Here is a 25141-nt window from a genome sequence, read left to right on the forward strand (position 1 = left end):
TCAATAGGGACACAATTCTAAGTGGGTGTTATAGGGAATTGAGTAGATTTGCAGAGGCTGTGAAGCCAAAGGTGGACAACATACAAGAAATACATCTGAGAACGCTGGTAAGTGAAGCCAAGACTCCTCAGGAAAGGAGTTACGCCTATTGAGAGAGGATGAACAGGCTGGTTCATTTTTCTCTTGAAAACAGAAGGCAGAGGGGTGACCTAAGAGGGGTGTTTAAAATTATAAAAGGTTTTGATCGAGTGGACACAGAGAAAGAGCAAAACAGAGGAAGAGGCTATAAGATAGTCACCAAGAAATCCATTCGAGAATTGAGAAAAAACCTCTTTACCCAGAAAGTGGTGAGAATGTGGAACTCACTACCACAGAGAGTGGTAATTCCGGACTGAATATTGAATTCAACAACTTTAGATCTTGAACTCCCTCCTCCGTCCCCACCCCCTTTTTGTTTCTTCCCCCTTCCTTTTGTTTTTTTCCAAAAATTTATATAGATTTTTCTTTTCCCACCTATTTCCATTATTTTTAAATCTATACCTTTTATGCCCGGTTAGTCTTTCCACCCCACCCCCACTAGAGCTGTACCTTGTGTGTCCTGCCATCCATTCTTAATTAGCACATTTGTTTAGATAATATCACCACTTTCAACACCTCTTTGTTCTTTTGTCTGTGACATCTTTTGATTATCTGTTCCTATCACTGCTTGCTTGTCCCTACAACCACACCAACCCCCTCCACTTCTCTCCCCCAACCCAAACCGACCCCCCCCACCGCCCCCCCCCCCCCCCCCCCCCCGCCCCCCACACACACCTTAAACCAGCTTATATTTCACCCCTTTCTTGGATTCACTCGGTTCTGTCGAAGGGTCATGAGGACTCGAAACGTCAACTCTTTTCTTCTCCGCCGATGCTGCCAGACCTGCTGAGTTTTTCCAGGTAATTCTGTTTTTGTTTTGGATTTCCAGCATCCGCAGTTTTTTGTTTTTACCACAGAGAGTGGTTGAGCTGAAGAGTACAGATGCATTTAATGGAAAGCTAGATAAGGGTGAAGGGAAGCGAGGACTATACTAATAAGAAAGAATGGGAGGATGCTCAAGTGCAGCATGAACCAGTTGGGCTGAATGGCCTGTTTCTGGGGTCTGTATTCCAAGTAGTTCTATGTAAGATGTAGGATTAGGGGAAGAATGGGAAGACATTAAAGTGATGTGCACTGTATATAATTGAAGAAGGAGAAGTTCAACATCACCATCACTGATTAAATATCGTCAGAGTAGATTTGATTGACCCTTACACCCCTTCAAGGTAGGGGCTTGAGCCTGATGTTGTGTTTGTGACTATCCATGGTGGCTCTGCCATTAATTTGTTCTGTACTGCAACACCATCACTCACAGGCTGTGGGGTGTTATTGGCCAATTCAAAGGGTAGGTCAGCAGCCCTGTGGTGGCATTTTCTCAGTTGAGGAATAGGAGATAGCAGAATCATTCGCTTCTGAAAAGAGGAAAGTCAGGTCAGCATATCAGAAAGAAACCCTTCATCAGAACACTAGCCCGTCAGTGTTATATAGGTTTCTTCTGAAGCTCAACGTGCTGCTCTAACTGCATGTGTACTTTCAGCAAACTGAAGTATCTGCTGTGTATGTCTGATTCACATGGCTGTACACACCCTGCATAAATTTAATGGCTTAAACTCAATTAGCCCACAAAAGACATGGATCGGCACCAGGAAGTATTGTTCCATGCATTAGCTTCTGGGAGTCTGCGTTGAGAGGATCATTTTAGTTCTTGGAATATAGGAAACACTGGCAAGGCCGGTGCCCATCCTTAGTTTTCCGAAGAGGATGGTGGCGAGCTTTCCTCTTGAACTGCTGCAGTCCTGTGGTGAAGGTGCTCCCACAAATATTGGGCAAGGAATTCCACATTGATCCAGTGAGGACTGAAATGTCTAGCTCTGATTTATGAACTCTAATGAGACATAATTTCAGAGGTGATAGGTTGTGTGATGTTAGTGCATACGTACAATGAATTCTGGCGTTCAGATTTGTCTATAGCCTCTCCCATCCCTCTCTGTAGCCTCTTCCAGTCCTAAAATCCTCTGAGAACTCAATATTCCTCCAACTCCTGTGCACCCCCATTTCTTTGATGCCACCTTTGGTGGTCATGCCTTCAGCTGTCTAGGCCCTAAGTTCTGAAATTTTACCCTCTCTCTCTTTCTTTGAGACACTCCTTACAACCGACTTCCATTACCAGTTCTAATATCTCTTTATAATAGCTCAGTGTCAAACTTTGTTAGATAAATCTCTTGTGGAGCTCTTTGGGATATTTTTACTCTGTTAAAAATGTTGTGTAAATGCAACTTCTTCTTGTCATAAATGCAGCCACCAATTTGTATGCAGCAAGGTCCCACAAACAGCAATGAGCTAAATGACCTAAATATCTATTTAGAAGCTTGCAAATGGTAAAAAATCTTAAGTGCACAATGTTAATCTTTCCTTTTCCACTGCTACTGGCAGGAAATGCGGGTGTGTCTGAACCCAGGATCTATAGGGAAGCTCGAGGCCGGAGCAGTAACGAGCCCCATATTAAGCGGCCAATGAACGCGTTCATGGTCTGGGCCAAGGATGAGAGGCGAAAGATTCTTCAAGCCTTCCCCGACATGCACAACTCCAACATCAGCAAGATTCTGGGTAAGTGGCACCCTTGACTGGCTAGCATTCTACTGAGTCCTTGTCTTGGATGATTGTCTTATTATTTCTTTTTATAGAAAAAATTGATCAAACTAGGGATGACAGAAATATGCCAAAGATCATGACCATTTTTGCTTAATAGTTTGTAATTAAATACAGTACTTAGCAACACTGAGACTGAAGTTTCGTTGTCAGGTAGAAGAATGTTAGCTATGTGTAGATGTGATTAATTAATAAGTGTGAAGAAAAACAACATCCCTTAGAAGACAAAAGGCAGCCTGAATCGTTAAGATGATAATGTCCATGTAATTCTTCCTGACAGTCTGACAGATAACAACCATGTAATTCTTTTTGTGAGTCACTTATTCTTTGACTTCGCTAAATTAAATTACATTTTGTCAGTAAGAAACAGCCTCCTTAATGTCAAAATAGAGATAACTTGCCCAGCCGCTGAAGATCTGTAGGTGATGTTCACTTTAATTATTTTCCTTAGTTTTTAAAGGCGTATTTTAATTGGGAATTTTTGGCTCATTGCTCTATGTAAAGAGGGACTGGAGGTTTGAATCTACCAACAATGTTGGGGGTTGGTGGACTTTATAGTAATCATCTTTGTGAGCAGTTTAAAACATGCAACAGTTCGAAAACCGTCCAATATATGAACATTTCAATGAATTTCCGTAACTGGCTTCTTTGAGTGCTGCATTCTCTGTGTGTTTGCGCGCAGTAGCACCCCCCGACATCCAAAGGCTCAGGCAGCTGAACTCCTCCCAGGCTTGTGCCATTGCCATCTTGTACACGGTTACTAGAAAGTATGCTGGGTTGACTCTCCTTTCTGATTTTCCCACCCTCACTGTGTGGAAAGTGATTGGCCTTAGCCCAGCACACTGGGACAGCTGAGACTGCAGGAGCACAGCATATGGTGGATTACAAGCTCAGACATACCTCCTATTTCTCTCTCTCTCCCCTTCTTTGCTACCCGGCTGTTCCTAGTTTCAATAGTCCTCCACTGATAAGAATATATTTTTAAGACAGGGTTTTTCTCCATACATATTACTGCATTATTAATGATGCAGCTTCCTCGATGGTCCAAAGTGTTGAAGGTGCCAGCTTCCATTTCCAGTTTGTGCTGATCTCCAAGCAAGAGAGGAGGAAAATGGCTCCAGCTGGCCTCAGCACCTCAAGACAGGAGGGAGGGGAGTCATCCAGGTTGGCAGGTGTCAGCTGAGGGCAGGATTGGCCTCACTTGTGGTGCCCACCATAATGAAGAAATGGTGGTGGTGTGTCACAGTTCACTCAGGGAGTCTGAGTTGCTGTGGCAACATGCACTTTTACATGTGTGTTGTAGTTTGAAGCTATGGATAGTGATGGTAGAAGTTCCATTGTTCTTTCCATCACATGGCTAACCAGGAATCTCACCACCTGACATTGGCATGTGTTGGAAGGATTTGCAGGTTGATATTCAACCTGTTTGGCTGCATTATGAATGTACCTTCCTTGGCCATCAAGTCCTTGAGTGGTTCTTGAGCCCAGAGCTTCTGGTTCAGAGACAGGGACACTACCCACTATGCCACAACACCTAAGTGTAGGTAGCTGTATGATTAATGAGGTGACTGAGATGTGCTGTCCCAGCTTCAGGAGAGAGATGGGGGTCAGGATTTTATGGCTCTGCTGTGTGCGTGTCTCCCTTGACAGATGCGACGAGCCATTTAAATCTCCATTCAGTTTGGCGGGACCGTAGTGTCCTGCCGGGCAGGCGGGGCCATAAAATCTTGGCTGGGGAGAATTGGGTGTTTATAAACAACTGTAATTCCTCCTGGCCTGGAAGAGTTTGGTTTTAAAAAAATGGAGGTTGGCTGTTGACTGAGAAATACACCAGGGCCTGATGCCTGATGAGGGGCATCTGACGCCCTGACCCTCAAAAATGAACTTGACCTATTGGGTACTTATCTCCGGCAGGAAGCTTTCATTGTCTAATTTATAGTCTGAATAAAGTTATCACACAGTTTGTTTTTTCTTACATTGATATTCAGTTAAAAGTAAGCAAGACAGGAAAAAGAAAGAAATGGAGTGTATTATCACATTACCAGTGTTGAGAAATCGGTGTTGAATTATTACTGAATAATGTAGCGGCTTTCTGATGATGTATTATTCCTTCTGAGCAAATAGCAAAGTGTTGTTTGATCTCATGGAGACTGTTTTCTCATATTCGGAGATATATTTAGACACAGAGCTGGCGTTGTGTGAAAAACAGGAAGCCTTTCTTTCAACCTGTATGATATCTGTTTAATAGAAGTAAAGCTTTGCGCTACTTCTGCATCTTCCAAATGGCGTTTGTAGGCAATTTTGCAGGCTCTCCGATAATGTCCAATGGACCAATGTCTCAGACTCAGTGCATTCAGCCTTTCTGTAGATTTCCAAATACATTGTTTCAATTTGGGAGAGCGCATAGAATATCCTGCAGACCACTGTATAGAGGATCAGCTCAAGTCACGTCATATACAGTGAGAGGTACTGCGATCGATTTTAACTAATTTCTGCTGTTGATGATGGGAGAAATAGCAGTTAAAGTGAGGGACTGGCTTCATTTCGAAAGGGGTCTACCACTGGGCATCCAAAGAGCTCACCTGTTTCAGGCAGTAGGCCTCATCTGATATGCCCTAATACCCTGATTACTATTTTAGGTTGGAACTGGTCAGAATCTGTGCCAGACATAGGGACACAGGAACAAGGGGTAGGCCATTCAGCCCATTGAGCCTGCTCTGGCATTCGATTAGATCATGGCTGATAATTTACATCAACACCACTTTCCCGCACTGTCTCCATATCCCTTGATGTCATTATTATCCAGAAATCTATCAATTTTTGTCTTGAACATACTGAATGATTGAGCTTCCACAGCCCCCTGGGGCAGAGAATTCCAAAGACTTCCCACTCACAGAGTAAGAAATTTCTCCTCATCTCAGTCTTAAGTGGCCTACCCCTTATTCTGAGACTGTGCCCCTTGGTTTTAGACTCACCAGCCAGGGGAAACATCTTATCTACATCCCTGTCATGCCCTGTAAGTTTCAAGAAGGTCAACCCTCATTCTTCAAAACTCCAAGGAATACAAACCCAGTCTCCCCAATCTTTCCTCATAAGACAATCCCACCATCCCAGGGATTAATCCAGTGAATCTCTCTTGCACTCCGTCTATGGCAAGTATATCCCTCCTTAGATAAGGGGACCAAAACTGTACACAAAACTCCACGAGGTCTCACCAAGGCTCTGTTCAACTGATGACACTGCAAGATGACACTATAGACCAGTTCCTCTACCAATGAAACCAAAAAGACCCAGCATATGGAATTGTTTTCATAAGGATGGATGGAACAGGGACAATCTGGGCCCTGCTGGGGCCACTGACCTCCAGGATCATGACACCCACCTCATATACCTACCTCGAAGGCAGCCAAAGTGCCTCAATATTGCCCAGCTTTAATCTGGAGAGTCTGCACCTGGATATCCATGGCTTTGCTTGGTACAGAACAGGTGCACTCTTTTTCAAACACTGACAGGTCAGAACTTAACACCTCCAAGTGCCTCAGGAAACTTTCCCATCAATTCTCCACAAACCTTGAGCTTTTTGTGACATGCAACGGTCACAGTTTAACTGACCGCTGACCTCGCCCATTGGGCTGTTGACAGGAAATGCTGCATGCCTGTTCAGTGAGTCAGCCAATAACAGTAACGAATCAGTGTGAGGCTTTGCTACTCTGCGGTCAAGCTCACTCAATTGGGAAACATTGACAGATGCCCCATATGCCACTTTCCCGCACTATCTCCGTATCCCTAGATTTCATTATTATCCAGAAATCTATCGATTTCTGTCTTGAACATATTCAATGATTGAGCTTCCGCCGCCCTCTGGGGTAGAGAATTCCAAAGATTTCCCACCTACAGAGTGAGAATTTTCTCCTCTTCTCAGTCTTAAGTGGCCTACCCCTTATTCTGAGACTGTGTCCCTTGGTTTTAGACTCACCTGCCAGGGGAAACATCTTATCTACATCCCTGTCAAGCCCTGTAAGAATTCTATAAGTTTCAAGAAGGTCAACCCTCATTCTTCAAAACTCCAGGACTTGTTACACTCAGTACATTCAGTCTTCGTGTAGATTTCCAAATATATTGCTTCAGTTTGGGAGAGTGCATAGAATACCCTGCAGACCATTATATAGAGGATCAGCAATAGTCAAAAGGTATCATCTCTGTTTTCAGAAGGTTAGCAGTTGAGATCAGATAGTTGTGAATTGTGTGGGCCCAAGGAGGCAGCTAAGTGTATTCCAAAAGCAACATTATAGTGCGACAAACAGCAACTAATGTCGGCAGTAAAGGGATAGAACAATGAGTGGCAAACAGGTTTATTGTGCAAAGCAGTGCATGTGTTAGACTGACATTTTGCACAGGCTCTCGAGGTTTCAGCTGACATTTTAAAAAGCTTCTAAGGAGTCCTTAATATACAAACAAAATCTCGTCTTAATATGTTACTCTGTGATGGTTCTTGACCAAAGGAATACATTTCTGCTGCTTCTCTTAGTATGCAAAGATTACAAAGATTCCCGGGACTACATAGGAGTTGAAATTCGATACTGGGTAGATAAACTTTTTCTCATGGACTGACAGGTGCTTTGACAGCTGATGTCAATCTATAAATTGGCCTTTACTAGTGCAGCAAATAGTGATGCCAATTTGTGCGTTTTATCATTTTATTCTTTCTATATCGTCTTCTGCTGTTTGGATTTCTCATGCTTTCCCTCTCCTTCTCTCTGTAACCTCCTCCACCTTACAACGCTCTGAGAATCCTGTGTTCTTCCAACTCGAGCCTCTTCCCTCACTCCACCATTGGCAGCCATGCCTTCAGCTGTCCAAATCCTAAACTCTGGAATTACCTCCCTTAACCTCTCGAACACTGTATGCCTCCTCCTTCTCCTTTAAGATGCTCCATAAAAATTACCTGTTTGACCAAGCTCTTGGTCACTTGTCCTAACATCTCCTTATGTGGCTCAGTGTCCAAGTTTGTCTGATTATGCTCTTGGAGAGCGACTTTTACTATGTTAAAGAGGTAATACAAATGCAAGTTTTTATTGTTTTCATGCAACTGTCATGTTACAACTATATGACATTTACACCCAAAGTAGGAAAGATAAATAATAAAAGAAACGAGAAGAACAAAAAATGATTAAACAATGATTAGAAGCAACAGCAGTTTAGAAAAGGGTATTACAAAGATAGAATGTGCCCTTATTCATTGGAGATTCATAAAAAGCCATCTTGTTGCAAAACTTAAGGAACAATTCCAAAAAAACTAAAGTTAAATTCACTCAATGTAATCGCATGAATGTTAATCTTGATATTTTAGATTGATGAGCTGTCCTTTTTTTAAGAAAAAAATTTAGCGTTGGTCCATTTGTTCATTTCCCTTTTCTTTGTGAGTGTGTAATAGGAAACGAGCAGAGTCAAACAAAAGGGTCACTGTTGTAGCTCTGGCAGTTCGGATGGTAGCAGGAGGGCAGCTGTGTGCTCACAGAGGTAGGCTTCATCGAACGAGGCCTTATAAGCAGTGATCTCATTGAGGGGCTTGAATGCTGCTCGCAGGCATCATACAAATCCTGGGAAGCGAATGCTGCCTCACACCCATTATGCCTCTGATACGTATTATGGAGTGGTTGAGGAGCATTTTTTGTGTGTCTCTCACTCCATTCTTGCAGTCATATTGGACACTTGAAAGTCAGCACGCCTCGTGTGGTCCATGTGTAATGTCTCCTGTGCCAAAAGAATGTGACACAATTGTTCCAAACTTCTCTTCTCTTGATTTTAATCCTCAGATGTTTCCCCAGGAAAGTATTCATTATGGAATGAGAAAACTAAGAAGGATGTTGGCAAAAAGAGAAGTGACTAATAATTCTCTTTAGTAAATATATTTATTATATTACTATATATTTATGGTCAAGGTTTGGAGGAGTCACTGAGCTGACTGTGTGAAGGAGATGAATCACCACTCAAAGTGTGATAGGTACCATGGGCAGGTGGCTGTCTTTATAAGCAGGTTTGGGTAGAAGATGATCTTGGCAGATGTTTTTAAGAGCAAGGAATTTTGGAGGACTCCATTTGTCAGATATCCCTCGATTTTGAAGTTAGACTTGATGTTTTTTATTGGAGGAAAGGGGAAAGTATTTCAGTCAGAATCTTGTTATGATATGCATATGATCTGGGAGTGTTCAATGCTGACACCACCTTCCCAAGGTGCAAACATTTTTAGTTGTGTTACAACTGTGCCTCAGTTGGTAGCAAGCTCACCTCTGAGTCAGAAAATCCATGCTCTACTCCAATCTAGACAGATACCTCAATGCAGCACTGAGGGAGTGCTACATTGTCGGAGGTGCCATCTCCCTGTTGAGATGCTAATTGAGACCCTATCTGCTCTCTAAGGTGGACATAACAGATCCCATGACACTATTGTTATCTGAAAAGGAAGAATGTGCAGGGTTACGGGAAGAAGGCGGGGGAACGGCACTAGGTGAGTTGCTCATTCGGAGAGCTGGTGCAGGCATGATGGACCAAATGGCCACCTCCTGCGCTATAACGATTTTGAGATTCTGCAGTTTTTATTTTGAAGAACAGGGTGCTATTGCTAAATTATCTTCCCAGTTTCTCCCTCAACCAACATCACAAAGACAGATTATTTGGTCATTATTATATTGCTGTTTGTGTGTTCGCTGTGTGCAAATTTTCTGTCATGTTTTGTACGTAACAACAGTGACTACACTCCAGGAGTATGTAATTGGTTGTGAAGCACTTTGGAACATCCTGAGGTTACTGCAGTGAACTCCACCCCAGTAAAGGAGCAAAGGAAAGGGTCCTTTCCTTACATTGTGGGAAATAGGCAGTGGTGAGAATGACTTTATATTTCATAAGTCTTCATTCGAAAAGCAAATGCTAACTTACGTTACTAGTTTTACACAGTGAAAAGATAATGGTTAATGCTAGCTATCTGGTAGAAGAAGCAGTTTAAGTTAAAGTAAGAAAGGCGTTGGGGGAAGGAGGCGTAAGTACACAGATCTCCAGAAGGTCAGCCACTTGAAGCTGCCTCAAGAATTCCATTGGGGCAGCCAAGAGAGAACTCGAAGGGAGTCTGACTGGTGACACCCCTGAGATGCACTGTGGAGGTGGGAGCAGGTGGTGCACTAGTGCAATCAACAGTTTAATGTGGCAGGCTGCTCTGTTAACGGTGCACAGCCAAGTTGCATAGTGTGATGCAAGGATGTCACCACGCAGCTGCTGAAAGCTGATCCAGCACTGTGCCGAAAGCAGTTCTGGTGCCCTGCGCACGCAGGACACTGCCTGCTTGCTGCTGCCAATTGAAATATGTGATAAGGGGTGGACTGAGGGAAAACTCCTGACCCTTGTGGTTTTTGTACCTCTTGTTCACTGGGCGAAATTAAAAGAAAACCTGGATTGCGGGGGGGGGTTTGGGGGAGGGGTGGTGGTATGCAAGGTGTAATTAGACTTCATTACAGTAGTTTTCTGAGTGGAAAATGGGATGCAAAGCTCCTATTTAGAGGGTCAGCGTCTTGTGGCGCTAGCAACACATGCAACGCCAGGTTGGTCTGAGAGCTTTAAAGGCATCCGTGGTAAATGCCTAAAGCAGTTAGGTGTCTTTAAATGTGCAGAGAGATTGATGGGCAGCTCCTAAATTTAGTGGTTCTTGTATATTTTTTGTACCAGGACAATTAAAAAACCCTTCTTCTCCCTTTGCGAGTAACCCTGCCCAAGGGCTTGCAAAATCAAGATCACTGCTTCCAGGCTTCCATTCCTGTTGGATCATGCCAGCCATATGTTGGATATGACACTTTTCCTTTTTGTCATCCCTTCTGTCTTCATTGCTGCAACTTTTCGGGAAGCTGATTTCAACATTACAGTTAATTGCAAAAAATTCCGGAATACAATCTAGGCAATACAAGACAACAAGAGCCGCACACGTGGCTTCACATCCCCATACATCCATGTCATGATAGCTCCTGATGCTTGCTCTTGGCTAATTTGGACAGCATGTGAAGTAATGTCATTTATAATTAATCAAAGAATCACTTGCAATGGCTTCTGTTCCTGCTCCCTCGCTGGTACCTCTGATATCCTTCAAGGATCTATCCTTGGCCCCCACCTATTTCTCATCTACGTACCCCTTGGGTACATCATCCGAAGTTTTCAAATGTACCCTGACCACACCGAGCTCTACCTCACCACCCTCTTTTGACTCCACCACTTGCTAAATTATCAGACGGCTTATCTGACATCCAGTACTGGGTGAGCAGAAATTTCCTCCAATTAAATATTGGGAAGATTGAAACCATTGTTTTCAGTCCCCAGTCCAAACTCTGTTCCCTAGTTACTGACTCCATCCCTCTCCCTGGCAACAATCTGGGATTAAGCCAGTCTGTTCACAACCTTGGTGTCACATTTGATCATTAGAGGAGCTTCCAACCTTCCATCGCTAAAGCTGCCTATTTCTAGCTCTGTAATATCGCCCAACTTTGCCTCTGCCTCAGCTCAACTGTTTCTGAAACCTTCATTCATGCCTTTCTTTCCTCTAGATTTGGCTGTTCCACTGCACTCTGGCTGGTGTTCCACATTCTACTCTCCGAAAACTTGAGGCCATCCAAAACTCGGCTGTCCTTTTCTTAATTCACACCAACTCCTACTCCCGTATCACCCCTGTGCTTGCTGACCTACATTAGTTCCTGGTCAAGCACTGTTTTGATTTTAAAATTCTCATCCTTGTTTTCAAATCCCTCCATTCCCTCGACCACCGCAACCCCCCGCCCCCGCCCCCCCACCCATCTCTGTATTTTCCTCCAACTCCACAATCTTTCTAAATATCTGCGCTCTTCTAATTCTGGCCTTTTGTGCTTTCCCTATCATAATTGCTCCACCATTGGTGGCCATGCCTCCAATTGTCTAGGCCCCAAGCTCCAGAATTCCCTCCCTGCCCCATTCTGCCTCTCGACCTCCCTTTCCTCCTTCAAGATACTTCTTAAAGCTTACCCCTTTGACCAAGCTTTTGATCATCTGACCTAATATCTCCTAATGTGGCTCAGTGTCATACTTTGTTTTATAATGCTCCTGTGAAGTGCCTTGGGTCATTACATTACATTAAAGGCACTATATACATAACAAAAACAGAATTACCTGGAAAAACTCAGCAGGTCTGGCAGCATCGGTGGAGAAGAAAAGAGTTGACGTTTCGAGTCCTCATGACCCTTCAGCAGAACTATATACATATTAGTTGTTGTACAATGTCAAAAGATAACTTGTAGGCCTGAAAATTTTGGTGGACATAAATTTGGTCAGCTGGGTGACTAGCACATTGCAAAATCCAGGATCCACCACGCGTGGCCTTTACAGAGCGCACCCAAATTTCATTCCATTGAATTTCAATGGAATGGAAATCACCATCTGGGTGTTGCATGGGACCAGCAGGTTATCAGTTTATGTCAGTCTACCCTGTGCTTTCTACCTTAAGTGGGTGAGATATTCAATACAATATTTAAATTACCTCTCTGTGTTAAGGACCACAATACAATTTTGGTCTTTCATTGGGTGGGGATGTATACTAGGCAGTGAAACTAAGCAGCTGGATCAACAGCCCTTAAAGGCACCTCCACAAGCCTCTCCACAAGTGTTTCAAATCCACTTTATCGTTACTGGTACATGTGCTGGCCCTTGTTCTGCTTTTATCACATTCTGCTTTCTGACCTTTGCCACTATCAGCACCTTTTTTAGCCCTTATCACTCCCTTTGTCCTTTAGTTCATGACACCTTTGTCAATCTCTCCTTTGTCCACCTATTGCTGGCCTTCTATCCATCTTCACCTGCTCCACCACCCCCCTTAAACAGTATAAATTTCATCACATTTCCACTTCTCTTCAGCTCTGAAGAAGGAGCATACGGACTTAAAACATTGGGCAGAACTTTACGGCCCTGTTTTGGCAGGGACGGGACTGTAAAATGTGGCGGGCCGTTATAAATGCCATTGACAACAGCAGGAACGTAAAATCCCGCTGTCGTAAAATTCTGCCCATTGCCTCTGTTTTTCTCTCCACAGATGCTGCTAGACCTGCTGAGTTTTTCCAAAATTTTCTGTTTTGTTTCAGGTTTCCAGCATCTACGGTATTTTACTTTGACCACTTTACCATTGATTTTTTGGTGTACGGGTTCAAGATGATGCGTGCCCTGACCACACAAATATCATCCTCATGGACCCCAACCCAGGATTGATCTGTTCACTCCCCTCCATCCCCATCTTGCCCCCCAAACTGTGACCCCACTCCCCTTTAAGGCCCACTTCCAGCTTGGCTCTGCAGACCTGCCACCGAATTGCAAGTCTTTCTTGGTGGTATTAGGTGGACCATTTTGCTTCAGCCACATTAGTTAACAAAGATCGTGTAGTTCATTTGTTGTCTATAAGTTGTTAACTTGCATTATTACAGCATTGGATGGCATAACTTACTGTTAATAGGAGTGTTAATGTGACCAATAAATGGCTTTATAATTGTTGGGTAGCAACTCTGCATAATTAATATGCATGTTTACAATTCAAATAACCCAACAGCTGCCAACTGGACAATCCCCCAGCCCCATTCTCCAGTGATATTAATTCAGCTCCTACACAGGTTCCGGCTCGATAACCATGGTACAAAAAAACCAATGTTTTCATATTAATATAAAAAGAACAACAGAAATGGGCCGCAACCCAAAAATCATGTTTAGAAGTCAGTCCTGACTCTTAAGGGTTGATTTTTTTTTTTAAATGGGTTGTGGTGATGAAGTTTCCTCTTTTTAAGTAACAATACATAGAGACCATTTTAGGAACTTGCACTCTGGGATTTTCCTGTGTCCCCACAGTTAGTTTCCCATCTGTTAAAATCATGGAGGGTTGGGAGTACAAATCCCTAACCTGGGCTCCCAGTGGAGGACGTCCTGTATTGGAAATGCAGTTTATGGTAAAACATCGGAACACGAGAACACAAGGAATAGGTGTAAGCCGATCAAACTCGCAAGCCTGCACCTAATATTCCTGAGATTTCACTAGTCCTGTGCGTGCTTAAATGCAAGCTGTTTGGTAAATTAGGTCCCAATTTTAATCTGTGGCAAGAATATAGCATATGGAATGCTGTGAGGGACGTGGGTAAGCATTAAAATAAGGCTTGGGCCTCACCCACATTCTGGAGTGGTATCTCCTATCCACCTGGAAGCATGAATTTGGGTGGCAGAGACCTGAGTGAACCATTTTTGGCACCGAGGTAGATGGTCAGGGTGGGATGTTGTGATCCTGAGGGCAATTGCTCCCATTCCTCCTGTTGATAGTATGGTAACAGGCTTGGTTCCACAAACAGCAATGAGACAAATATTTTGAGTGCTGTTGAGTGAGGTATGAATGTTGGCCTAGAACGCTTTCTGACCCTTGACTGCATGCCTTGGGATCATGGAACCCACCTTGGTATTACCTCTCATCCAAAAAAAAAGCATCTGGGACAATGCAGAGTGCCTTCTATGCTGCACTGAAAAGTCAGCTGATATTATAGGCTCAAGTCCCATCACCTTCTGATTCAGAGGTAAGTGGCTCAGCGTATTGCAAAATATTTGAGACCATTGTATTTGTGTAATTGCTACACCCTTTGAATAATGTAGTCCTGTTTGATCTGCAGCTGAAGATTGTCAGAAACTGGTTAGACTGTTGTGTACATGACACATTAGGAAAAGTTGACACTCATGGTTTATGGAAACCAGGCCTTTCCTTGTGTCCATCTTCCCAACCACATGATGCCACAAGTCTTTGCTGTGACTCACCTGGTCCAATCTCTTGTGGTACCACAGGCTCTCGTTGGAAGGCCATGACAAACTTGGAGAAGCAGCCGTACTATGAGGAACAAGCCAGACTCAGCAAGCAGCACCTAGAGAGGTATCCAGATTACAAGTACAAGCCACGGCCAAAGCGTACTTGTGTTGTGGATGGCAAGAAGCTGAGGATCGGGGAATACAAAGCATTGATGCGCAACAGACGTCAAGAAATGCGACAGTTTTTTACTGTTGGGTAAGAGAAGTCACACTTCAGTTGTCACTCGTCGATTTTATACCAGCCCACAAAGCTTTCTCCAAGCAGATGCTCGAGCTCTGCAAATGGGGGCAATGAGGCAGCATGTCAGTTAACCAGGTCTCGGCACTAGTGTATGGGTCCAACCATGATTCCCCACTTGAATGTGTTGTCAACCCCTATACTGTTAAAGGATAGGGGAAGGTAGAAGACCCACCAAGCACGGAACAAATGCTTCTCTAAAGGAGGATTGATGAAGTGAAAAGGTCACTCTTACTATCCTCCTTGTACACTCCCTGCTCAATTATTTTCTCCCTTTGTTTTACTTACACTCCACCAGAGTGTCTCCTGATGTCCTGCTGCAACCTTAACAGAAGATTGGTGGAAGCCGCGCAGAGAGTGTGCAATTGTTCGTTTACATCTTTTTCCTGGGATTAGAGCATTACTTTATGAGATCATAGGAAAGGAGGAGACCATTCACCCCCTCAAGCCTGTTCCACTATTCAAGTAGATCATGGTTGACTGTAGCTCAACCCCATTTACCTGCCTTCATTCCATGTCACCTTGATAATCTTTCTTAATCAAAGTCTTGAAAGCTCCAATTGCCCCCAGTGTCCACAGCCTTTTGGGGGAGAGGGTTCCAGGTTTATATGACCTTTGATGTGAAAAGATTTCACTCCTATATGGCCTGGTTCTACTTTGAAGATTATATCCCCTTTTTCTTGTTCTCCCCAAGCCGGAGGAAATCGGTTCTCTGAATCTATCCTCTTAAATCCATTCATCAATTTGAACACCTCAATTAGAATGCCCCTCAACCTCAAACTAATGGCATACAAACCAGGCTTTCTTCATAATTTAACCCTTTAAATCCCGTTATTACTGTGATGAATCTGGCAGATTGAGAGAACCCCTGCAGAAATTCTATCCTTTGGAATCATCCTGGGATAATGCCAAGCAGCACAGACCTGAGTTTGAACTTGGAGCCTTTCCTTATTGTATCACTCATTACCATGTTGGGCAGTGGTCTTCATACTAAATCATTGGGAAAATTCCCTCCCTCTCTTTTTAAATTTTAAAAGCAAAAAAATGGAAAAAAAATCATAGCTTTCAGTTACACTGTGGCAATCTGAGGGGAGAATTCTTTCCATTGGCCATCTGTAGAACAGGCTCAAATGTTCCAGGTTTGTGATTTTGTCATGAGTTAGCAGTGAAGGCTGCCTTACCCATTCTTGTTCTTATTCTCTCTATTTTTTAAAACAATTTTACAGAGAAAGGCCAACATTTATTGCCCATCCTGAGTTGCACTGGCATAGCTAACAGTGGGCCCCCTCCTGCAGCTGCTGCACTCCATGTAGTGAAGGCACTCCCACAGTGTTGTTAAGACAGGAGGTCTAGGATTTTGACCCAATGACCATGAAGGAACAGTGATTATATCTCCGAGTTGGCATGTTGCATGACTTGAAGGGGAACTTGGAGATGATCAAGTTTCCATGCAATTGATGCCCTTGTCTTTCTAGGTAGTGAAAAGCCATTCCTGTTAGAAGTAGCTTTGCACCATGAAAGACAAGGGCTGTGACAGTTCTTGCAGTGACTCATTGCAAGGACACTTCTGGCTGATGGAACTGCAATGCTGCCAATATACCACAATTAACTGAGGCCCATCTGCCTTTCAGGCTGTTTATTTGACAATGTTATACATCAACGAAACACTGACCTTATATAATTTGTATAATGGAGATGCATACTTCAACATACTTCCCCACTGCTGGGATGTGAACACTGATAGAGGGGAAATGTTAGTTTGCGTTACAAATAGTTGACTTTTGTCAGAATCTCCTAGTGGGGAAAAGGGATGGTTTGGGTCAATTTATTATTTATTTGGTGACAGCACCAAGTTCTCCAGTGGATTCCGACAGATTTCCTCACCACCCTATTGAGGTTCTCCAATTTTCTGTCTTGAATATGAATCATAGTGTGTTGTTACGCTATTGAATCTACAAACTCAGAGGGTGGTGGAAACAGATTCACAACGAAGTTTCAAAAGGGAATTACATCCTTGAAAAGGAGACATTTGCAGGGCTGTGGGGAACCAGTCTGGGCAATGGGCAAAGTCTGGCTCTTTCAAAGGCCCAATACAGGTACAATAGATTGAATGGCCTCCTGAAACAGATGCTCTGCAGCACCTCCATGGGTGGGAGGGTGTAATTACAGTGTGAAGAATTTACATAAGGAGTTCCCATTACATACATGTGGTAAGTTGGTAGCATTGTGGTAATGTCACTGGACTAGTAATCAGAAGCATGGGCTCATGCTCAGGGGCCAGGGGTTCAAATTCCACCACAGCAGCCCATGGAATTTAAATTCAATTAATAAATCTGGAATTAAAAGCTAGTCTCCATAATGGTGACTATAAAACCATTGTCAATTGTTGTAAAAACCCATCTGGTTCACTCAGTCCATCAGGGAAGGAAATCTGCTGTCCTTACCTGGTCTGGCCTACATGTGACTTCACCTTAGCTTCCCTCTGAAATGGCCTTACAAGTCACACAGTTCAAGAGGAATTAGGGATGGGCAATAGATGCTGGCCTTGCCAGTAACATCCACAACTCACAAAAGAATACATTTAAGAAAATAGGGATGTATAATGGAAACCATCAACTTAAATGTGTGGCAAAGTATGGCAACAGAAAATGAAGTTTGCCAGGACAGGAAGGGAATGCAAACATAGCTAACCTCAGCAACAAGGACCCACGCCATTATTAACACACATTTGTCTTTGTGTCGACAGGCAGCAAGGTCAGATCCCCATTACCACGGCTGGAGTGGTATATCCTGGTGCCATTGCTATGGCAGGAATGCCGTCACCTCGGATCCCTTCTGAGCACTCGAGCATGTCCAGCAGCCCGGAGCCCAGCATGCCTGTCATCCAGAGCACTTACAGCCTCAAATCGGGGGAAGCCCAGGTGAAGGACGAGCTGAGGATCAACGACATGAACGGAGGGATGTACGATGAGTATGAGGACGAGGACGAGGAGGACCCAGATGCAGACTATGGCAGCGATGACGAAAATCAGGTGGCAGTGCAAGCTGACTGACGGGGGAGGGGCCAGGAGCTTCCACCGGCGATTTAAAATCAGTCTGTCTGGTGCATCGTACCAGGGGCCAAGCACATTTTGACTATCTGATACACTGACTGTTACTTAAAACTATTTAGTCTTAATAAACAGGACATAGTCAGAACTCTACTGGCTACTAGACCTCGGCCTATGGTACAGGCATGGGAAAAAATGATAAGCTATGGGTAAAACAATGCCAGTAAAATCAGCTGCTATCCCCGAGCACTGAAGTCTTACCCTCCTGAGCTTTGTCTAGACTGTCATTCTACAAGATTCTATAAATTCTCACTCAGGTACAAAGTGCCAACAAGTGGCTTGTGAATGTGTTTTGTTGTTTATTTTTGTGCCACAATAAAAGGTGTTTTTTGTTTTGTTTGTGTTTTTGGATGGATTAAGGAAAAAAAAGTTTTTTTTCGCTCTCAAGTTACCTTTGTTTCAAAGGAATCTATTTTCTTGAATATCAACACGCTGTTGCACCCTCATAGAGTACTTTTGTTTTTTTTTGTTGTTTGTTGCACACCATTTCAAAATGCAACTCTTAGCAAGTGCCAAAATGTGTAATTGTTGGAATTAGTTCATGCTCTTTCCTACAGACTAAAGCTAGGGATATTGTTGGGTCTTAGACAATCCCTGACACCTTTCCATACCAGCAGCTGTAGGAAAACTGTAGGTGCAGTTCTCAGGTGAAAGGGGGAATAACTGAAGATGTGTGAAACTTTATATTACGTGGATTCTATATGTGTGTGCGTGTGTGCGTGTGTGTGGGTTCGGGTGTTACGGTACTTTATAAGGTGTCGGAGACAGTGATAGCAAAGCAGCGTGGGGGAATGAAATTCCAGGTCCTCAAAGTCCACTCCGACTCCCTCCGCCGCCAAGCTGCCATTTCTCCCCCGCCGTCCTTTCCCAGCAGCCTCGCTGAGGCGGTCGCTTTCTTTAATTCTCAAAGTCTTTGTTGTCTGTGTTCGAAGCACTTAAAAAAAAGGGCGTTGGGGAAAACAAACAAACATCCAAACCCGGAAGCGAGGCTTATTCCCGCCAGAGTTTGCCGCTTGCCAAAAACGGCGCTGATTTTGGTGTTTGTGCAGTTTGTGAAATGGATACCATACCTCCAATGGATTTTGGGAGTTAGAAATTTTCTTCCTCCTCACCCAAATAATGCGATTTTGGATAAAATGAAAATAACATGGCTTTGTTGTTAAAGGCGGACTAGCTGATCATATACTGCATGTCAGTGTTTAATTTGTATTTTTTGACTGTATTTTTCAATTTTAACTGCCTCTTCTTAATAGTGTACAATGATGGTCAGCTATTCCCCAGTTAGTAAGTTATGTATAATTTATTTCCTCAGTTCTATCTAATTGATTGGCAATGCAGCATTCTGTAGCTGTAGATATTTAAGCCTGGTAATTTAGATATAAAGTTCTTTCTTTTTTGTTCTTTAAGTCCTAGTGATGTCATGTTATGATGTTTAATCAGCAGGCGTGAAAATAATTGGACTGTTTGTTGGGACTGAAATGAGACCATTCTCTTAATCTCATTTCTATTTAATTGTCATGGTCATTTAGAGCTGATTCGCTAAAGCACTCTGTAATGAAAAAGACAAAAAAATTGCCGATTTAAAAAAAAGAACCAAGTGTTTTATATCACTTTATGTAAAATGTGAAACCAGTTTTTTGTTTTCTTTCTCTCAACTGTGTGAACAAATTTCTGACTTGTGTGGGGCTTTAGTCTCACATTGGCTGGGCCTTTTCCACCATTTTTTTTCGGCGCTCTGTTTATTTATGTGACTCTAGACTACAAGAGTACTTTGTTTTAGCTCCAGGAAGGTTTCACCATGATTTCATGGCTGTGAGCCGTTTGTGATCTATATGCCAACAATGGAAACTGTGTCGGAGTTTTGTTTTTTTTTTGCTATTTTTAATTTTATCCTTTTTTGTTTTTCGTTTGGAACTCTCGTTTTGCTGGCATTTTGCATTCTATAATTCCCAATCTCAGACTACTCAGTTCTACTGATGCTGTACTGTTTTTTAAAAAAAAATGTATTTATTGGCCATCATTGGCTCTAAAAATTATTAGACACAGATTGTGTTCAGGAAGACAATCAAATCGAGTGGAGCTTAAAACAAAGTAAACTGAATCTACCATCTCACTTGAAATTTAAAGAAAGATATGTAAATATAACATAGAATTATAGATTTATATTTTGTTCATAACACATAGTGTAATATAAGTTGTATATTTTCATGTTTTTTGTTTATGTTATCATTCATGCCACAATAAAAGCAAGAGTACTTGTACTCTGAAAAAACAGACATGTGTTAACGGCATCTGTTTCTGTCTTACCCCCTATAGCCTTTAGCAGTTCCAGACACTAATAAAAAGAACCTCGTGCTCAATGAGCCCTCTAAATTTTCTTTGTTCTGCGTGGCCTGTTTATTTCAGTGCGCAGAACCTTTAAATATTTTTTTGCGCGGATGTGCGACATTTTAAAGTGGGCAGCTTGTGAGTGGCCAGCGTGGTACCTTCATAGCCACACAGACCTGCAGTTTAAAGGGATTATCGATCATGCTTTATCTTTGGATCTGTCAAAGCATTTGTGAATTTTCTTTTTCTAAAAAGGATTCCGAAGTGAAAGGATGAATTGAAATGTATTACATTTCATCTGCTATGTTTCTCCAGTGAAGTCAGCAACACATTTTTTTTTTTAAAAAGCAAAAGGCCATGGGTTTATACAGCGCCTTTCATGATCTCAGGATGCTGCCAAGTCTTTCCCAGCCTATGAAGTAAATTTAACTGAAAGGCAGTGGCCAATTTGCACACAGCAAGATCCCACATTCAAAATGAGATGAATGACCAGATCATCTGTTGCAATAATGTTGATTGAGTGATATATTGGCAGGAAATAGGGAGAACTCCCCTGGTCTTTTTAAAATAGTGCCATGGGGTCCTTTTTAAGAGGACAGGTGGAGCCTACGGTTTATGTCTCATTCCCCCATACCCCACATTTGAATAATTAATGTAGAGGTAAAGGCAGGATTAAAATCAACTGAGAACTGACATCCAGCTTCAGTGTAACTGTTAACTTGTCCTAATACAAAATCTAGTACAAAGTGAGTTTATGTGCATAGCCGGACTAATTCAGCAACAGGATAATATGCACTGTTTACTATAGCATTGCTCATTACAGATCTTTAATTCCATGCTGTTTTTGATCCAATTATGATTAACAGTAAGGTATTGCTTTCTTGAAGAGATGTGTTCATGAATTTATACTGCCCTCACCTCCCATTCTCTGCTCATTCTCTTCCTCTTCTACTCCATTATCAGAACCCTGATTAATTTTCCCTCAATTCATTGCCACACGTGGGCTCTTCTCCAACCCACTTGAGTACAATGTTATCTAATCTTCATTTCCACTATTCCAACCTGATTCTTCTCCAGTTTCTTGCCTCTATCCAATTTGCTCCATCACAATATTTGCTGAGCTGTTTTATTCCTCTGTGTTGGTATCGCCTACGTTTGCTTCATGATAATCCTAGCTGCTTCATTACAGCCCTCCTTGATCTTTTACTTCCATCTGGTCCCTCACAATATTGCCTGTTCTCCTCTCCCAAACCTCCCAATCTGGATTCTCTACATCCCTGCCATCCATCTCCCCAACATCTATTTCAACATAACCTCTGCCTGCTCTCCTTACAACAACAGCTTGCATTTATATAGCACTTTCAGCGTGGTTTAAAAAGTCCCAAGGTGCTTCTCAGGAGTGTTATCAACCACCAAACCATGTAAGGAGCCCACAACCGTGATCGAAGAGGTAGGTTTTAAGGAGCATCTTAAAGGAGGAGCAGAGATGTGGAGGGGTTCAGAGAGGGGATTTCAAGGAGTAGGGGGCCAGGCAGCTGAAGGTACAGACTTTAATGGTGAAGCATTGAAATCTGGGGATATTCAAGAGGCCAGGATTGGAGAAGCGCAGGGATATCGGAACTCAAGGAGGTTTACAGAGACAGGGAGAGGAGAGGAGAGGCCATGGAGGGATTTGAAGACAAGGATGAGAGTTTACCAGTAGGTCAGTGAGCACAGAGGTACTTGTGAGTTAGGTTATGAGTGGCAGGGTTTTGGATGAGTTCATGTTTATTGAGGGTGGAAGAAGAAAGGCCAGCCAGAATTGCATTAAAATAGTCAAACCTAACAAAGGAACAGGATTAGAGCTTCAGCAGCAGATAAGCTGAGGCAGGAGCAGGGGTGAGCAATGTTACAGAGATGGAAATAGGCACTCTTGGTGAAGGTGCAGATATGTGGTCAGCAGCTCACCTTGAGGTCAAAAGACCTAGGTTGCAAAGTGTGTAGTTCAGCTTCAGTCAGTGACCAGGGAGAGGGATAGAGTCAGTGGCTAAAGAAATTATTATCTGGCAGTGACTGAGGATAATGGTTTCTGCCTTCCCAATATTTATTTAAAGGAAATTTCTGCTCATCAAGAACTGGGTGCCAGACAAGCAGTGTGACAAATCAGAGAAAGTGGAGAGATTGAGATCGATAAACTTATGAAATTCTTAACAGGGAATGACAGGGTAGATGTAGAAAGGATGTTTCCCCTGGCTATTGAGTCTAGAACCAGGAGACACAATCAGAATAAGGGGTAGGCCATTTAAGACTGAGATGGGGAGGAATTCCTTCACTCAGTGGGTGGTAAATCTTTGGAATCCTCTACCCCAGAGGGCTGTGGAAGTTCAATCATTGAGTAAGTTCAATACTGAAATCAATCAATTTCTGATTACTAATGACATAAAGGGATATGGGGATATTGGGGAAAACCAGCATAGACGTAGATGATCAGCCATGATCTGTTTGAACAGCAGAGCAGGCTCAATGGGCCGAACAGCCTACTCCTGCTTCTATGTTCCTAGATGGTGCCAAGAGACAGTTGGGTGTCGCCGGCAAAGCTATGGAAGCTGTCATTATGATTTTGATGTTGCTGAGAGGAGCATGCAGATGAGAAATAGAAGGGGGTCAAGGATAGATCCTTGGGAGCCACCAGGGGTAACATGTGAACATATGAATTAGGAGCAGGAGTAGGCCACTCAGCCCCTCGAGCCTGCTCTGCCATTCAATAAGATCGTGGCTGATCTGAATGTAACCTCAACTCCACACTCCTGCCTTCACCCAATAGCCTTTCAGCCCTTGTTAATCTTGAATCTATCTAGCTCTGCCTTAAAAATATTCAAAGACTCTGCTTCCACCGCCTTTTGAGGAAGAGAGTTCCAAAGGCTCACAGCCCTCTGAGAGAAAAAAATTCTCCTCATCTCTGTCTTAAACGAGCAACCCCTTATTTTTAAATAGTGACCCCTAGTTCTAGATTCTCCCACAAGAGGAAACATCCTCTCCACATCCACCCTGTCAAGACCCCTCAGAATCTTAAAGGTTTCAATTAAGTCACCTCTTACTCTTCTAAATTCCAGTGGATACAAGCCTAGCCTGTCCAGCCTTTCCACATAAAACAACCCACCCATACCTGCTATTAGTCTCAGTTCTCTGAACTGCTTCCAACGCATTTACAGGATCAGTGAGAGAAGCCATTGCTGGTGATTCTCTAGCTATGGCTGAATAGATAACAACGGAACCAGGTGAATCCAGTGCAACCCAGCTGGATAACAGAGAGGCACTGGCAGAGAATAGTGTGGTCAACCATGTCAAAGGCTGCATACTGTTTGAGAAAAATAAGGAGGGAAAATTTACTTTTGTCATGTAGGATGTCATTTGTGACTTTGATAAGAGTTGCTTTAGTACAGTAGCACAGTGGGAACCTGATTGGAGGGATTCAAACATGCAGTTGGGGGAAAGTGTGCTTGGATTTGGGAAGTGACAAACATTTTAGGACCTTGCAGAGGGTAGTAATTTGCAAGGACAGACTGGTAAAATGTGGGGCATTTTTTGAAGAGGGACTGATGATGACAGATTAGAAGGGGAGGAGGACAGTACCTGAGGAGAGAGGATCTTTAACAATATCAGCTAACATGGGAGCCAGGAACAGAAGTTGTGTAGTTAGCAATTTGGTGAGATTAGAGTTGAGAGAGCAAGAGGTGGGTCTCACGGAGAAGATGAGCTTGGAGAGGACATGAGGGGAGATTGGAGTGAATTTACAGAAAACAATACCTGTTCTGCTATACACTTACCTATTCTCCCTACATTGACTGTATCTAACCCGACAAAACTCTCATCTACATCCATTTCATCATTCCCCCAGCCTTACTCCTTACATTTGCTTCATTCTAACCCTGCCTTCTCTCCGTTTGGCTACAGACCATTCAGAAGTGAAGTTAGGAAATAGCTCTTCACACCTGGCTGGAGAAGTGTGGAATCCTCTCCCATAAAAAGCAATAGATGCTAGCTCAATTAATAATTTTAAATCTGTCAGTGGTGGGTGGATGGAATTAGGATAAAGATTAACTGTGATCCTACTGAATACAAGGACAGGTTTGAGGAGGTGAATGGCCTTCTGTTCCTACATTCCTATCTACTCCATCATCTTCTCACCTAGACTTTCCTCCTTGTGTACTGTCAGAATCCAACCTCTTCTTTCATCTTTTCTGTCACTATCTCGCTGGGTCTCCTATTCTTCCACAAAAAAATTATGCCTGGTCTCAGTTTCTTCTCTATCACAATCCCACTTGGTCCCCCTAACCGATCATTTTGATCATCGCAACCTTGGGTAGATCACGTTTGTTGTCATATTTGGAATATCCACAACTTCGGGCTTGAAGGGGTATCACCAATGAACAATTGAGAAAATAGCAGTAAACTGACTCTGAGATTTAAAGTTGTAAGTAATAACATTCAACTAGACTAAATCCATTTTGATTAGAATAAAGTGCTAAACATGAACAAGATGCCGACGAGAATGGATAATGTTGATATATAGTAGCTGTTTAATGTTGATGGTGAGAGTTAGATGATGAACCAGAACAGAATTTTATCGCAAAATTATAATGGACAGCTACTATAGCCTCTCGGCAAAAGCTGTTAATACTGTATCTATTCAGAGCCTTTTAACAAGAGATAAAGATAAATACTGGGATGATAACTGTTTTGATATGAGACCTCTGGTTTACTGTTTTCACAGGAGAAATGGAGATAATTGAGGAATGCAATCCCCAAAAATTGTGATAAATATTCTGGAAAATCCCACGTAATACGTAGAGCTAAATGGGCTTATTCAATC

General features: G+C 42.8%; 1 protein-coding gene across 4 annotated transcripts in view; it reads left to right on the top strand.

Moving 5' to 3' along the window:
* The window catches only part of sox5 (SRY-box transcription factor 5), a 406357-nt gene extending 386139 nt beyond the window's left edge, over positions 1-20218 (top strand). For all 4 annotated transcript variants that reach the window (XM_041203211.1, XM_041203209.1, XM_041203210.1 and 1 more), the window contains 3 exons: positions 2512-2685; positions 14593-14809; positions 17598-20218. In XM_041203211.1, the coding sequence (XP_041059145.1) occupies positions 2512-2685; positions 14593-14809; positions 17598-17904 (698 nt within the window). In that variant the 3' untranslated portion in view covers positions 17905-20218. The remainder of the gene's footprint in view (positions 1-2511; positions 2686-14592; positions 14810-17597) is intronic.
* The last annotated feature ends 4923 nt before the right edge of the window (positions 20219-25141 follow it).

This window comes from Carcharodon carcharias, chromosome 13 (assembly GCF_017639515.1).
Source record: "Carcharodon carcharias isolate sCarCar2 chromosome 13, sCarCar2.pri, whole genome shotgun sequence".
NCBI lineage: Eukaryota > Metazoa > Chordata > Chondrichthyes > Lamniformes > Lamnidae > Carcharodon > Carcharodon carcharias.